Source organism: Dicentrarchus labrax, unplaced genomic scaffold, assembly GCF_905237075.1.
Source record: "Dicentrarchus labrax unplaced genomic scaffold, dlabrax2021, whole genome shotgun sequence".
Taxonomy (NCBI): Eukaryota; Metazoa; Chordata; class Actinopteri; family Moronidae; genus Dicentrarchus; species Dicentrarchus labrax.
Genome location: NW_026136724.1, coordinates 3,586,748 through 3,600,936, shown reverse-complemented (window position 1 = coordinate 3,600,936; position 14,189 = coordinate 3,586,748). Strand labels below are relative to the sequence as shown.

Here is a 14,189-nt window from a genome sequence, read left to right as displayed (position 1 = left end):
TTCTATGAGCAAATAACATTCAAATCTACTTTAGGTTTCAGTTTCTTCTTTCCAATGTTCCATAAAGGTTTCTTTACATTGTCTTATAATTTTGTTTACTCTGATTGTGTATTTGAAAGCAGTGTTGTTGTGTGACTGGTCAGTGTGTCTGAGAGGGAGCAGTTGACATAGAGCAGTGGTTCCCAACCTGGAGGTCAGGACCCCCACCAGGGGTCACCAAAGCTTCATGGTGCGTTGCAAGGCCATGCTCATTTTAAACTTAAGAGAACTTAACGTCGGCCTTAGAATTGTATGCAGCACTAATAGAACAATGGCCAAATAGAAAATACATAAATATAATGTTGGTATTCTGCATGTAAAGATTCAGTTGGATGTTCTATAATGTCATTCTTGTTTAGTAATTCAACCGGTAATAATCTTGAACTGGCAGGTAACTGGCAACTGGTAATGAGTTTGTCTTTCATTGACGTTGGACTGTATTTAATAGCACAGCAGTCAGATAATACAGAATGGCTACGCTCCTTCAGCACTGTAGCTGCGTGATGACGTTGGTCAGCGCATTAATATGTGTATAATGCGGCCGCACGTGAGTTTATTGCGATATGAGGCTCGAGCTACTCTCTCTGTCATGGCCAAATGACGACTTTCTCTTACAATATTACAAAGAAAACAACCAACCGCGGCCCTCTGTCCCAGTGTGAACGGACTGAATGGAGTGAACTAAAGACTAGATTTGAATATCCCGCCCTGCCAGCGGACTCCTCCGAGCTCCGCCGAGGCGGAGAGTCACACCGCTCTCCCCTCCTGCACAGTCAGTAGTGCGTCTGGAAGCTCCGCTGACACGGTTCTCCGAAAGCGAACTATCACGGGAACACTTAAAGGCAACTTCGGTGTGTCACACAGCTTCGTTTTACACCCAGGAACCGAGGCAGAAGTGTTTTCCTTTCCACGAGCGTTTTATCCATTTCCCCCCCTTTTTTTCCTGGACATGTGTCGCTTGTGGAACTAGGAGCGGACAGCGCTGCACACCGAAGCCGGGATGAGTGGGAGCTCCGCGGTGTCCGGCACGGCGCCCTGCCGCTTCGCCCACTACTTTGTTATTTGTGGGATAGACACAGAAACTGGACTGGAACCGGACGAATTAGCAGGTATGAGCTTTCTCTGTGGCGTCTTGTTGGTTTTGAAAATCTTTAGGTGGTTTAAGAACAATAACAACAATAACACAACAGTCCTCAAGCTCAACGCGATTTAGTTATACTGGAATATCAGACTACTTAACATATCCTTCCACCACTCTTATTAATACATACATGTTCTATTCATATATAGGCTGCATTATGATATAAAACCACAAAATATAACATGGTCAGCAACCTAAACTGACAAAGCTGTCAGTCCTTTTATAAAGCTCCAGTAGGTCATTTTTATGAAATAATTAGTTGTCATATTTTGTCTCATTCCCAGAGCGTCAAATACAGACATTTTGAGAATGCGACTCGGCAATCAACCCAAAGCGTTTTTATATCTTTCTTAGCTCGGATTGGTTGTTTTCGTTCAGGCCAGTTAGATTCTTGCAAATCCCATTAGGAGCACTAAAATGAGCCAGAGGAACCTGATTTGTTCACAGATTATCTGTACTGCTGTCAGGACACAGTGGAGATTTCAGCAAATATGAGATAAAGTTATTTTTCTAAAAGTTAACCTACTGCAGCTTTAAACTCATCACCATGAGTGGCAAATGCACAATATAAGCCCCAATACCTCATTAATGGCTCATGGTTTCCTTTACAGAGTTAGATATACAGTAAATAAGCGCAGAATGTAAATAAAAACTGCAGGATTAAGGTTTATAGCAGCATTAGGGTATGGTTTGACATTCTTAACATTTCTGGAGTCTCAGCAGCCTCTGCCAACCTTAAATGCAACCTGTTCATTTAAGGTGGATGATGAGCTCCTTGTGTGTGGTTAACAGAGTGAAAGATCACCAGTATGTTTTCTGAATGTTATAATCTGATTTAAGCTTCCTGTGCTCAGCTGCGTCGCTCTGCAAATGAGATTTTGTCTCCCCTGTAATTCTGTGAGTTTTTCTGGTGAAATAAGTAAAAGCAGAGCTGCATTTAAGGCTGACACAAGTGTGGTTAAAGGTGGTGATGCTGCCTCCACAGCAATGTTTTTGTTCACAGTAGGCCGGCAGGTCCAGGTCCAGGGGATGAAGAGTTCCTGCTGCGCTTCTGCTTGGACTTTTGATTTATATCGGTATATTTGATAGTGGGATCTAATTTTAGGAAAACGGTCATAGTATAAAGACCACATCACCATAGGCATCAAATCTGAGTTTAAACCTTAATACAGTGTTCTTCAGAATGGAATAAACAAACACTGCGATCTTTTTCAAAATGATGATGTTCCCATCCAATATGGGCCTGGTCATATTATCGCAGGGTGATGTGGTTCTGACAGCGCAGAGGGCTGAGTGCTGTGTTTCTGAGGTATTGCATCACAGCCAAATCTTCTGTCTGTGTAACTCAGGCTCTGGGCCAAAGTTCAGAATAGCAAAGTCTGTGTGTGTGTGTGTGTGTGTGTGTTGAAAGTGAGCTGTGATTACTTGTAGATGACAGGTATCATTCGGCCTGATATAAAGTGGCCTTAAAGGCCAAATAATAAGACGTTTGATTTTAGTGACAGATCTTCCAGAGTTCTTTAATGTCTTTGAGTGTTGGTCACTGCGTGTGGGACGTTGTTTATGTCTCTGGGTGTTCTGTTGGTGTGTCGGTGTGTCGGTGTGTGTGCTGCCCTCAGGCTGTAACTGAGGTGACACTGATAAGCTCTCACCATACTGAGTCCATATGTCCCACTGTCTGCTGCTCTGCTAACACCAATCACTCCAATTTATTGAGCATCTGCTGTGTGTGTGTGTGTGTGTGTGTGTGGTTTATCTATGGGACAAGTTAACAGTCAGTGATTGGGTCAAACTAAGGCTGCAGCCAGCAATTATTTTTGATTATCAATGAATCATCTATAAACTCAAAAATATAGTGAAGTGCCTGTCACAGAGGCCAAGGTGATGCCTTCTTGTGTCCGACCATCAGTCCAAACCCCAAAACATCAACTTATTCACTTTTTAAAATAAATAAATCTGGGATTCCCATACAGACAGCTGAGATATCTGAATTATCCACAAACATACAGTGTGTGAATGATGTCATTGTTGTAGTTGATGAGATCATGTGAAGTGACACATCTTCTGTGTGTTCTCCCCAGACACGATTAGCTGCTCACATAGTTTAAAACATACTAGAGCCCGTAAAATTTGCCCTTCTAAAGTTCCCGATGAGGAGCTTCTCGGAGTCTCTGAGGCTGGCTGTTGACCAAGAGCAGACTTGTCGACCAACTGACAATCAATGGGCATCTATTTTTATAATTGATTAACAGTTTAAGTCCTTTTCTTGCCAGACATTCTCTAGTTCTCTCTTTATTTAATTTAATTTAAATATATATATTTGCCTAGACCAGGTTCTGGTTTGACATAAACACACACAAGCTAACAACCAAGTGTGTTTACTATAAAACAAACAAGAAAACAAAATCTGTTACCAAAATATTTTTTTTCATCCAACTCATTAGCATCACAGGCACATACATCAGTGTGAGTGAATTATGCTTGTGCAATAATTAATCTAAACATCTTTATTGACCTGTGCAGAATGTAGGTAATATATCAGGTATCCGTGGGTCACAGAGGCTCACAGAGGAGCGAGACCATGGATGTTTTAAAGCTGGATACGGCGCTGGCAATATGTGGCCACCTAACAGACCTGATTGCAAGCTGATTGGTTAGATCTAGTTCCTTTTGAAGCATGTAAACCTATACCTTAAAGTCTAAACATGTAAAAAATCAGGTTAACATCTGTGAATGAACCAAGCGCACTTTCATTCACACACGCCCCTATGGGTTTTTATGGGTTTTTTTTTTCTGATTCCATCTTCTCAAGTGTGAATATATTCTGGCGTCTTTAGTCCTCAGTGACAGTAAACTGAAAATGTGGACAAAACAAGACATTTAAAGATGTCACTTATGGCTTTTTTGATACACTGATCAACATTGACCAAACAAATATTAATAGCTACGAACGTTAACAGGAGCGAGGCAGCATCACCAGAGTGTGTTGCACTTGTTGTGAACTGTCAACTGTCAACTGCTGAAAACAGGACAAAAGTATATATCGTAAGCTGAAGAATAAGACCAAAGAACTTACATTTCAGCTTTTGTCTGAAGTGAACATAAATTAAGGATCAGCAGAGCATTATGTACCCCTCCCTCTCATTCTTGCCCGAAGCTGCCCACCCCCATTTCTTTATCATCTGCCTCCGTCTGCCTCCACACTCCTACACTTCATTGGAGATCATTTACAATTCTGATCAGGCCTGTTGCTGTCCTCCCCCACGACGCGCCATCATCCAGACAACACTAATGCTGCCATGATTGATACCAACATGTTGCCTTTGGTGCTCCATAAACCTCTCCGTTTTTTGTCAAGCACATGGCTACACCTCTGCGCCCCCACAGATCCTTGTACCCTGAGTTGGAGGCAGCCATAATTGCAGTGACCCACATTGAGAAGGGTTCTATGCCGTTGCTTATTTTAGGCTGCAGTTCCCCTCCTCCCTGCTCTTTGTGTGGCAGTGTGGCCTTATTTCCCTCAGCCCATTGTTCTAGTCAGAGGGCCAGACTTCCTGTAGACCTGCCTCGGGCTCCTTCATGGTTTACAGTGCCTTCTCTCTCTCTGCCTGTGTGTGTGTGAGTCTACTCTCTACAAGATCATACAGTATTCAACTCCTTTTTTCAACTCATGCTCCGTTATAGATCCTGAGTGCTTTGGTCCCGGCCTGGAATGCCAATTAGCTGGTTTAATTCCTCCCATAAATAGCAACATTGGCAGTCCAGACGCCCACCCCACACCATGCCATTGAGCTTTAGTCGTATAAATACACCTTGGCTGGCGTACAGAACTGGAAATAGTCCCTACATTCTGACACCAGATGGAGTTGGGGTCGGCGGCATTGTGGAGTTGAAAGGTGAGAGGAGCGAAGAGCTCATTTGGGGAGGGAAGTGTTTGGCGTGCCAGTTGTAGACGGAGATATGAGGTCAATGCTGCTACAGCGTGAGATGTGTCTGCCATCTTCTACCCCTGCTGGGGAGGGGACTGTCAGTCAGCCTAGTGGAGCTGCTGGAGGAATGATTGGGCACCTGTTTGCATACCAGACTCAACCAGACTTTATTATTATACCGACGAGCGTGGTGGCTGCAGTCCAACCACGAACCTGGAGGTTTGACACTTGAGCATCATATGTCCATATTGTTGCTGTCCAGTGAAAACCCTGCATTTCCAAATTTGGTCATTTAGAACTTTTGAGATTAACAGAAGGATTATATTTTAGGCAAATCTCCTACTTCTTAAGATAAAAAAAACCCTTTAAAAAACCCAGTGGATTATCTGGAAAATGCATTGTGACAAAGTTAAGCTGTTGTCTTGGCTCACGAAAGGCTGACATTTTGGAGGTGCATGGTTTTCATCCCAATGATGATATGTGTTGTATTGTAATACGACACTTACTAGATATCACATGGGATTTTAGTTATATAGTGATGCAACCTCCTGGTGTATAATCTGCATTATACTGTACATTAGTACAATTTAATTTTTTATTTTTTTCGACTGTTATTAATGTTGTGAGACAGATGGACTCGTGCAAGAAGCCATCTTGTTGTTATAAGGCTTCAATCTATGAGCTTGTGTCCAAACAGTGGATTAGACCAATCAGCGTCCTATGAGGAACTGCTGACATGAGCCGTAGCTACCAGTAGATTTCTTGAAAACCACAATGGCAGCTGCTGAAGAGGTTAGCGTAGAGGCTGCTAGCATCAGTTCTATCACAACTGGAGAGTATTTCTACATTGAAAGAAGAGCAAAGAACGGCACTGATAGCTCCCGACTGGCTACAGTAAGAGACGTTATAACTACATTATATGGTTTGTTCATTTGATTGGTTGGAGTTTGCCGGTGACAGACCGTAATAGACAGGTGTTTCATCCAATCACCTGCCGAGTAATTTTTGAAAGTGCCTGGCACAGTCAGGTTAGAACTGAATTAATTTGCTATATAGCTGTAATGTAATACAAGGAGTACTGCTAATGTCTTTGAAATCTCTAGTAACGACTAGCAGCAAAGTGTTCATGCTCGTTTGCATGCTTTGTTACTGTTACTGCATGCATGAACACACACAGATGTACAGCATATACCTTCACACACATATACCTTCACACATAAACGCACACACACACACTTCTGAAAACAACAGATGCTCAGTTTCAGTTCTCAGATGATCCAGTCTGTCAGGTGTACAACATGTTAGCGCTTGTCAGCACCAGACTTTTACCTCCTCCTCTTTCCCCTCTTCATCGTCTACTCTCCTTTCATGTCCACCTCTTTGTGTCCATCCTCCACCTCCCACCTCTCACACCCCAGTGTCACCCACCGCTCTCCCACAGCAGCCATCATCTGCTTTGGTCATACTGAGTGAGACAGGCTGTTGTCAGTATTTTATCCCAGGTTAGTCACTGGCTATGACCCAGATGTAAATGAGTTAATATCACCTAAGGGAGGTACTTACAACCACCTCCGGTTCCTAGCCAGGTGCCAATAACTCCCTGCAGAGCAGTGAAGGTTTCCTCTCCTCCTACGAGTTTCAACATGTCTGTTTCATGGTGACTGTTTTTATAACAGCTACACTTCAGAGTAAGACTTCATGTAAAAACTCTTCTCTTTTTTTCACCTTGCCAAATGAGCAGGTTGTCTTTGTTTCCTGTCAAATGTGGGCCTGTGAAACCTTTTTGAGACGGATTAGCCCTTTACCAAACGTTGCTGACTTCACCTACTCTATCTGTAATTTAAATTAATGTCTTTCTGTCTCTTGGACATAGTATGCTCCCTTCACTTATGATAATGAGTCTCCTGATCACCTTTTTATTAGAGAATGAGCCCACAGTCCGGCAGTCCCTAAGCATAAAATTACATTAAGTTGGCACTCAATACCATAGAACTTCTGTATTCCTACGCATAAGCCCCGCACCGCAGATCAGCTTTTTACAGCTCGGAGAAACGCACTGTCTTTGAAATCTTTAGAAATGTGAATTTGATTTTGGCCTAATCCCAAAGAGCTGATCTGTGGCGTAGTACAGTGCAAGGTGTAGTTGGGCTTAATGTGTAGGAATATGGAAGTTCTTTGGTTCTGTTCTGTAGGAAATACACTGACGGTGGATAAGTACCGCAGACAACCCTGCTTCAAAAAACTTGAACTACGCCTTTTATCTAACTTCAGACTTGATGATTGAAATATTACTAGACCTGACTTTAAGCTTCTTTAGACAAGTGACTGACATGCAATGACATTGACTGTTATTACATGTAATGAGGTGCATGTTTGAAAGGGGCTGTATTAAGGTAAAATGACTATGCAAATAAACTGCTTTCATTAAATGAATTTGATGAATGTATAACCCTAAAATGCACATGTACAAAGCTGGCCAGCCATCTTAATGCAACCAGTCTTGGATGTTTGATCGTCCTCTGGGACAACAGCCACAGAAGGCCAGTCCAACCCTGTTTCTGACAATTAATATTGAGCCCAAAGAGTTCCCATGCTGCCTCTGGGAGCTGGGAAGTGCGGCTTTGAATATGACTGGAGCACAGAGGTGTGTAGGCCGGGGCTGAGGTGGGAGCGTCCTGCAGCAGGACACAAAGGGATTTGAGCCGCTAAAGCCTCCCCTCTGGCCGGACCATCTGTCCACACACAGACCGGCCGGGGAGTCAGTCAGCGTAACGTCTGCATGCTAACGCTGGCCACTGACGTATGCTAATGATGGCAATGGCTAACAACACTGACGCACACCCCTGTTGACATATGCTAACAATGGTATGCCTGGGTAATGGGCAGATAATAGTATGTGGCATGTACAATGCTAATAGCTCAGAAAACCTCTGTACACATGTTTTACTGTAAAGGAGGAATTGAATTAATTGAATTATCTCCTTTTTTAAATCTCATTCTGTATTCATATTGACCTTTGCCTTTGTCACATTTGTTTTGTTGTTGCTTTTCTAGAAGACAAATTTACTTTTGCCATGTTTTCTTTTGCTACAGATTCTATTGTCTTTCACTTTTATTCTTTCTTTCGTGGCTCATCAGTTCCGTCCTCCTCTCTTCCCCTTGTAGTGATTTGGTCCATCTCTCTGAGTTTTGTGCCCCGCTCGATGCCTCGTGCTCTGTTAGCCCGGCCGGGCTGCTGTTAAGCCTGTTAGAGTAATCCATTCAGACAGCTCCTCCAGGCTACACTGAATGCATCGCTGTAATGTAACACACGGCCAGGCCTCACCACTGTCTCCTCCACACACACACACACACACACACACACACACACACACACCCACTGATACTCACAACCATGACCCCACTCTCTGCCTCCTGCAATGTTTGACCAGCGGCATCCTCCTGTCTTTCCTGTCTTAATGGCTCTTGATGTTTTGGCCTCACTGGACAAGTAATGATTTTGTGACCAATTTTAGGATAAAGAAATGACTTCCATTTATCAAAGTTTCACAAGGAAATACATTCAAATGTAAACTGAAAACATTATGTATACATTATGAAATGAACAAAAATAAGATGAACCGAAACCCACGAGAGCTGAAATGACTCATCAACTAGTTGAAAAGTCGTTGGGCAAAAAATGAATTGGCGACAATTCTGCTATTTGATAGTCATTTAATCTATAGCCCTTTACTCTAGTTTGAATCAATCACCAAGTGACGATGCCATATATTATGTAATTGCAACCGTAGTTTGTGGCTTTGTTTGTTTTTGTATGGTTCTCAACTGAACAAGATCTTTGGTTCTTTGACTCTTGGTTGGACAAAGTTTCTCCTCAAAGACACAAAAAGTGATGGAACTGGTTGTGTGAAGAATGTCAAAAAGGAGCTTGAGAGAGAAGCTAAAACCCCTCCTACTTTGACAACTCTGTGTCCGATTGTTGTGTAAAACAGGCACGATTGTTGCATCGTCTGTTTCCTAAAGTTACAAAATAATTGGACACAGCCCACTCCTGATTTTGTCATTGGAAGGTTGTGGGAGGAAAGGGGTTTTGACGCTGTAAAGATATCACAAAGCCTTAAGCCCCTTTCACTGTAAGAAGCATTTAAATAATGTTGGTTTGTACCATTAGCTGTAGGCCCGATGAGCAGTGAGCACAAATAACTGCTACAGACACTGCACAGCATTTGATGCCTGCTCCTTAAATGTATATGGTAACTTTATGAACTAATGCGACTACTGGCTGGAAGCAGGTACCAGTCTGTAGTTTCGGGCAGGAAGGTTAGACTAACAGACTTTAGTTGCCTCAAGTACATACTGTAGGTTTAAGTTGAAGGTCCTGACAAAGCCCTGAACCTATTTGCCTGACAAGATTTTGAGTGTCAGGGATGTGCAGTCTCATCCCAGACCCATACAGCGTAGGGTAGGCTGCCATGTGCTGCTAGTCAAAGGTCAAGGGATGGGGTGAGACGGGGGGGAGTGATGATGGATCGTCTGCCTCTGGGAGTCAGTGGGACCCGACGACCTCAGAGGATGCTGCTAGCTGTTGCTGACATCCCTTTGCAAATGCCTCCTTGCTCCAACAGCAAAATGAGCACTTGATCTTGGGGGGTGTTAGGAGCCATTTCACAACCCCTCCCTCAGAGTGACCTCTGACCCTGAGCTCCATATGTTCTATCTCTATGGGAGAGAAGGAGACAAAGGAACAAGGGGGAGCATGGGGGTTGTTTTGGTTCATCAGAGGGGCCCACAAATCGGTTGGAGCAAGACATGACCATGGAAGCTCAACTTCACTGTCTGTTTTGTATCAAGAAGAGGTTTGGGATCTTCTTTATTACAAACAAACAAGTTCGTACAAGATGTCATCCAGCCATGTCCAAAGGCCAAGAGTGTTCACTGCTGTTCCAACTACAGCTACTCTTCATGGGGATAACTGTGCACACTTTCAGGCAGTCTCTCTTCAAAGGCATTCATAGTGTTCAGACAAAAAGTGGCAGAAGAAGAATGAAAAAAAAAGTCAAATGAGTCCCCATATTTAGACTTTAGGAAGGTGTAGAGAGGAAGTAAGTTTCTGACACTGTTCATTTGAAGCATTGTGACTCCTTGATTTAACACATCTATGCTATGACAGTAGTCAGCTATCTAACAGACAAATTCCTCGTATGTGTAAAAGCTACCTGGCAATAAATCTCATTCTGACTCTGATTCTGAACAGTTTTTAATGACAAAAGAGGATCAGTAGCTGCACTGGTCCTTGAGTGTCTGCTTGATCCGCATAATGTACATTTTGTCGGTTGCCTATGTATGCATAAACATCTCTGCAGACTGTACGTACGTATAAAGGCCTGAATATACTGAATGTAAACAGATGAGTAAAGGGGCAGCTGCAGACACTACAGCCACATAGTAGTTCTGTTTGTATTACTTTCTCGAGTCCACACATGGGCAGTATATGTGAAGACATGCCCTTTAGCATAGTGACGTGTGTGGCTAGTCCTGACAAATTGGAGGTACATGGATGTTTGCATGCCTCTTTTGAAGGGAGGTTGTGTTCGTGTGTAGAACATTTCTCAATGTTCTCACATTATCCAGTGTATTATGTATAGATAGAACCACATGCATATTTGCTGTCCTTGTGTGTTTTGAAGTTTGTCCGGGTTCTAAGATGTAAAATGTGAAGGTTATTAACCTAGTCTTGAAAACCAAGCCTGTTGTTTCCCTGTGGTGCTATCTCAGAATGTCACATAATGTCCCACAGGCACTCAAGGGTTTATATGGAAATGTCACGGACATTTCCCTTGCAGCCTATATTGTTTACTGTTTATGAGCTAAAACTCCGAAATGTCTAACAGTAATGCTGCCTACAACACCAGGAACATCAACGTTTAAACTGCCTCGTAATAGTCTAGCATATTTCTATTGCCATTGTATCCTTAATGCTTGGTCCCAGTATCCTGAAAATTCAAAATACATCCGCTATTATAAAGGTTCCTGTGTTTCCCTGGCAGCTTATGCTCAATGAAAATAGACCGGGCCAAACTATAGAAGAAACACCATTATTTTTCCTTTTGAAAGTTTGACCACGCTGGGCTTTTCTCATTGAATGTTGGCCAGTTCCATAATTTTCAGCTCTGCTCTCTCCTCGGCCAACATGTCATACATGTCATCCATCTCTTTGAGTGCCCACAGTGACCTTGGCGATGTACTGAATAGCAACCATCTGTGAAACAATAATGGTTGTCTTTCATCAAGAATTCTTTGTACCAAGGTCGGCTACCTGTAGAGTTGTAGGACACTGGCCTATCTCTCTTGCTTCCTCCTCTAACAAAGGAGTTCAGGCTCAGTAAACAAAGGGCAATGGGCCTGCTCTATTCACTTCTTTTCAGAATAAACATACTTCTCAGTGCATGCAGAAGGGCTGAGTGCAAGGATAACACAGACATTCCCTTGTTCTAGCTTCTCAAATGTACAGATATGCTCCTTTTCTGTTCATTTTGTGATGAAAGAAGAAGAAGAAATTAAATATCTTTAGGTTTTGGACTGTTGGCTGGACAAGACAAGTAATTTGATGACACCGCCTTTGACTAAAGATGTCCCTATCAGATCCCAAGGATTGGTATCAAGACTGAGTTTATTGATTCAGTATGCCAAAAAAAGAAATGCCTACTCTTGACTTAAGTAAATTGTGAGGGCATTTGCCACCATTTTCTGAGATTAATTCAAGAATCGAGAAAATAATTGGCTGATGAATCTTATTCCCTATTTCAAACCAAGCCCCCTACTGACTGCAAAGTGCAAAGATCGACTCATGTTTCATTAGCTGTGTTTACTCCTGAGAAATCAATAGCTGATAAGTATGTACTGTGATGGCACACTCTGTACTCTGTATGTTTATGTCAGTCTATACCTGATCTTTTGAGTGTTGGAGAGAGCTTGGGTTTACAGAGAGCTTACCAAAAAAAGGTTTTATAAAAAAACAACCATACTAATTTACAAACCTTCAGAAGCAGATAAAGCAGGTGCAGGGAGGCTGTGACCAGGAGAAAACAAGCTGGCTACATTCTAACCACAATTGAAACAGCTGGGATTAATGAGCCTGCATTAATTCTGATTTATTGTTGAATGTAATGCCATAATATAACTCTGAGTCCCCGGTGACACACAGTGCAACATCAGCTCACACAAACCTCATCATTGTAACAGTGTGGAGCGTGGTGTTATGTCAGGCGGGCTGTAAATCTCCTTACATAACTGTCATAGGCTGCACAGCGGTAAGTAAGGCCCCTGATGACAGATTAGAGCCGCTGTGGTACAGGGGCCCTGCTACTGCCCGCTGACAGGCCATCACCTCACTCACTGTGAGACAAGCTGGACACAGACATTGGATTATACTTCAGAAACGCAGCCAGAACATTTCAGAGCTGAAAAGCGTTTATTTATTATATAATTGATTTTCAGGCTAATAATAAACAGCAGAGATAGCTGGGGCGTTATAATGCAAACTGAGCTGCATCCTCTCATGCACATATCTGTTTGCTTTATGTAAGCTCAACATATATCTACCTGTAGACAGATGTGTGACATCCATTTTGTTAGAGTTTGGAGGCTCAGTTAAATGGAGCCCTTAATATCACGAATGATCCCAAGAACCCAATCAGAATATGAATACTTCATCTAAACACCTCATACTGAGTCCGTGGTTCTCAACCTTTTTGGTGTCAAGGTCCCCCAAATTGATACACATCAGACCCGTATTTGATGAGCTGTAGTCTCAGGGATCGCTGTCTGATAAGATTGAGTTATTCTGTGACTGTCCATACTGTAGACTGTCAGATGTACAGTGAAGAGTGTGAAACCTATGAACAGATTTATCGTTCTTATACACTTTTTCATTGGGCTAACTTTTCTAAATGAAATAATAGTGACATTAAAATCCCCTGTGGATTCTGCTGGGCCTTAACAATAACCGCACTAAACATAATGCCTTGCTTTGCTGTATGAAATAGAACCTCTACTTGTTGACCCTCCCTATAGGTTATCAGTATTTCCTCTATGTTGATTTTGGAATGTGCCTGCCGCTGCTGCTAAAAAAAATACTAGAAGAAACACTGGGTTATGTTATATGTCTTTTTTTTTTTCTTTTTCAAATGGTGAACAAAACACATGAAACAAATATGTCTGTTTGTATGAAGGCATTTAGTTGGCTGATCATGTCTACGAGAAGTGTGTGTGTGTGTGTGTGTGTGTGTGTGTGTGTGTGTGTGTGTGTGTGTGTGTGTGTGTGTGTGTGTGTGTTTTTTGGTGGCTTGTTAACTGGACTTTGATCTTTCACTGATTGAGTTCCAACTCATCCACTGACCTCTGGCCTGTGTGATAAGGCTGTGTAAACAAAGCATGACCGATGTCAAAAAAGCTACCTCATGTCATACTCTCCCTCACTGCCGCTCTCCATACTGTGTTTATTTGTTCTGAACCAGAGATTGGATTGAATGGATTGAATGGATTGAATGGACTGAATGATCTCCTTGTTGCCTTGGTCTCTGGTGTCTCATTCTTTCATCCTCTCTACCTCCTTTCTTTCCCTCTTCTGCTACATCTTTCAACCCCCTGCCCCCCAGCAGTACATGCCATTAAGTTGAACACCCAGTGCGACTGCACAGGACAGTGAATATAGTGAATCAAACCAGTGGTGTGTGTAATGAAGCCACCTAGTCATGACCTCCCCCTGTTGCAGCAGAAATATCCAGGTTGGAGGTTCCCCAGAATGACTTCAGATGTCTGAAGCTGAAGGACTTCAGCTCAGCCCCCCTGGTGGCTCTCACAGCAGTCATGAGAGTCACTGCTAGCAGCTATAACAGTCCAAAGTGTAATGCTGTAAGGGTAACTGATGTGGAGGAGAGATAATCTTGGTGTGCTTGTCTGTGAATGAGCAGACTGTGTCCTCTGTCATTTGTTTTGTCTGACAGATTCAAAAATCAGCAGTGTCTCAGTGAAATGAATGATCCCTGTAGAAAAAAATAATCAGGAGGCAAAAATGGGGC

General features: G+C 42.6%; 1 protein-coding gene across 5 annotated transcripts in view; it reads left to right on the top strand.

The window, feature by feature from the left end:
- The first annotated feature begins 668 nt into the window (after positions 1–668).
- The window catches only part of dennd5b (DENN/MADD domain containing 5B), a 79,865-nt gene continuing 66,344 nt past the window's right edge, over positions 669–14,189 (top strand). For 2 of the 5 annotated variants that reach the window (XM_051391675.1, XM_051391672.1), the window contains exon 1: positions 673–1,148. In XM_051391675.1, coding sequence (XP_051247635.1) covers positions 1,040–1,148 — 109 coding nt within the window. In that variant the 5' untranslated portion in view covers positions 673–1,039. Of the gene's footprint in view, positions 1,149–14,189 lie in introns of all 5 variants that reach the window. The other 3 variants (XM_051391676.1, XM_051391673.1, XM_051391677.1) reach the window with 2 other exon arrangements.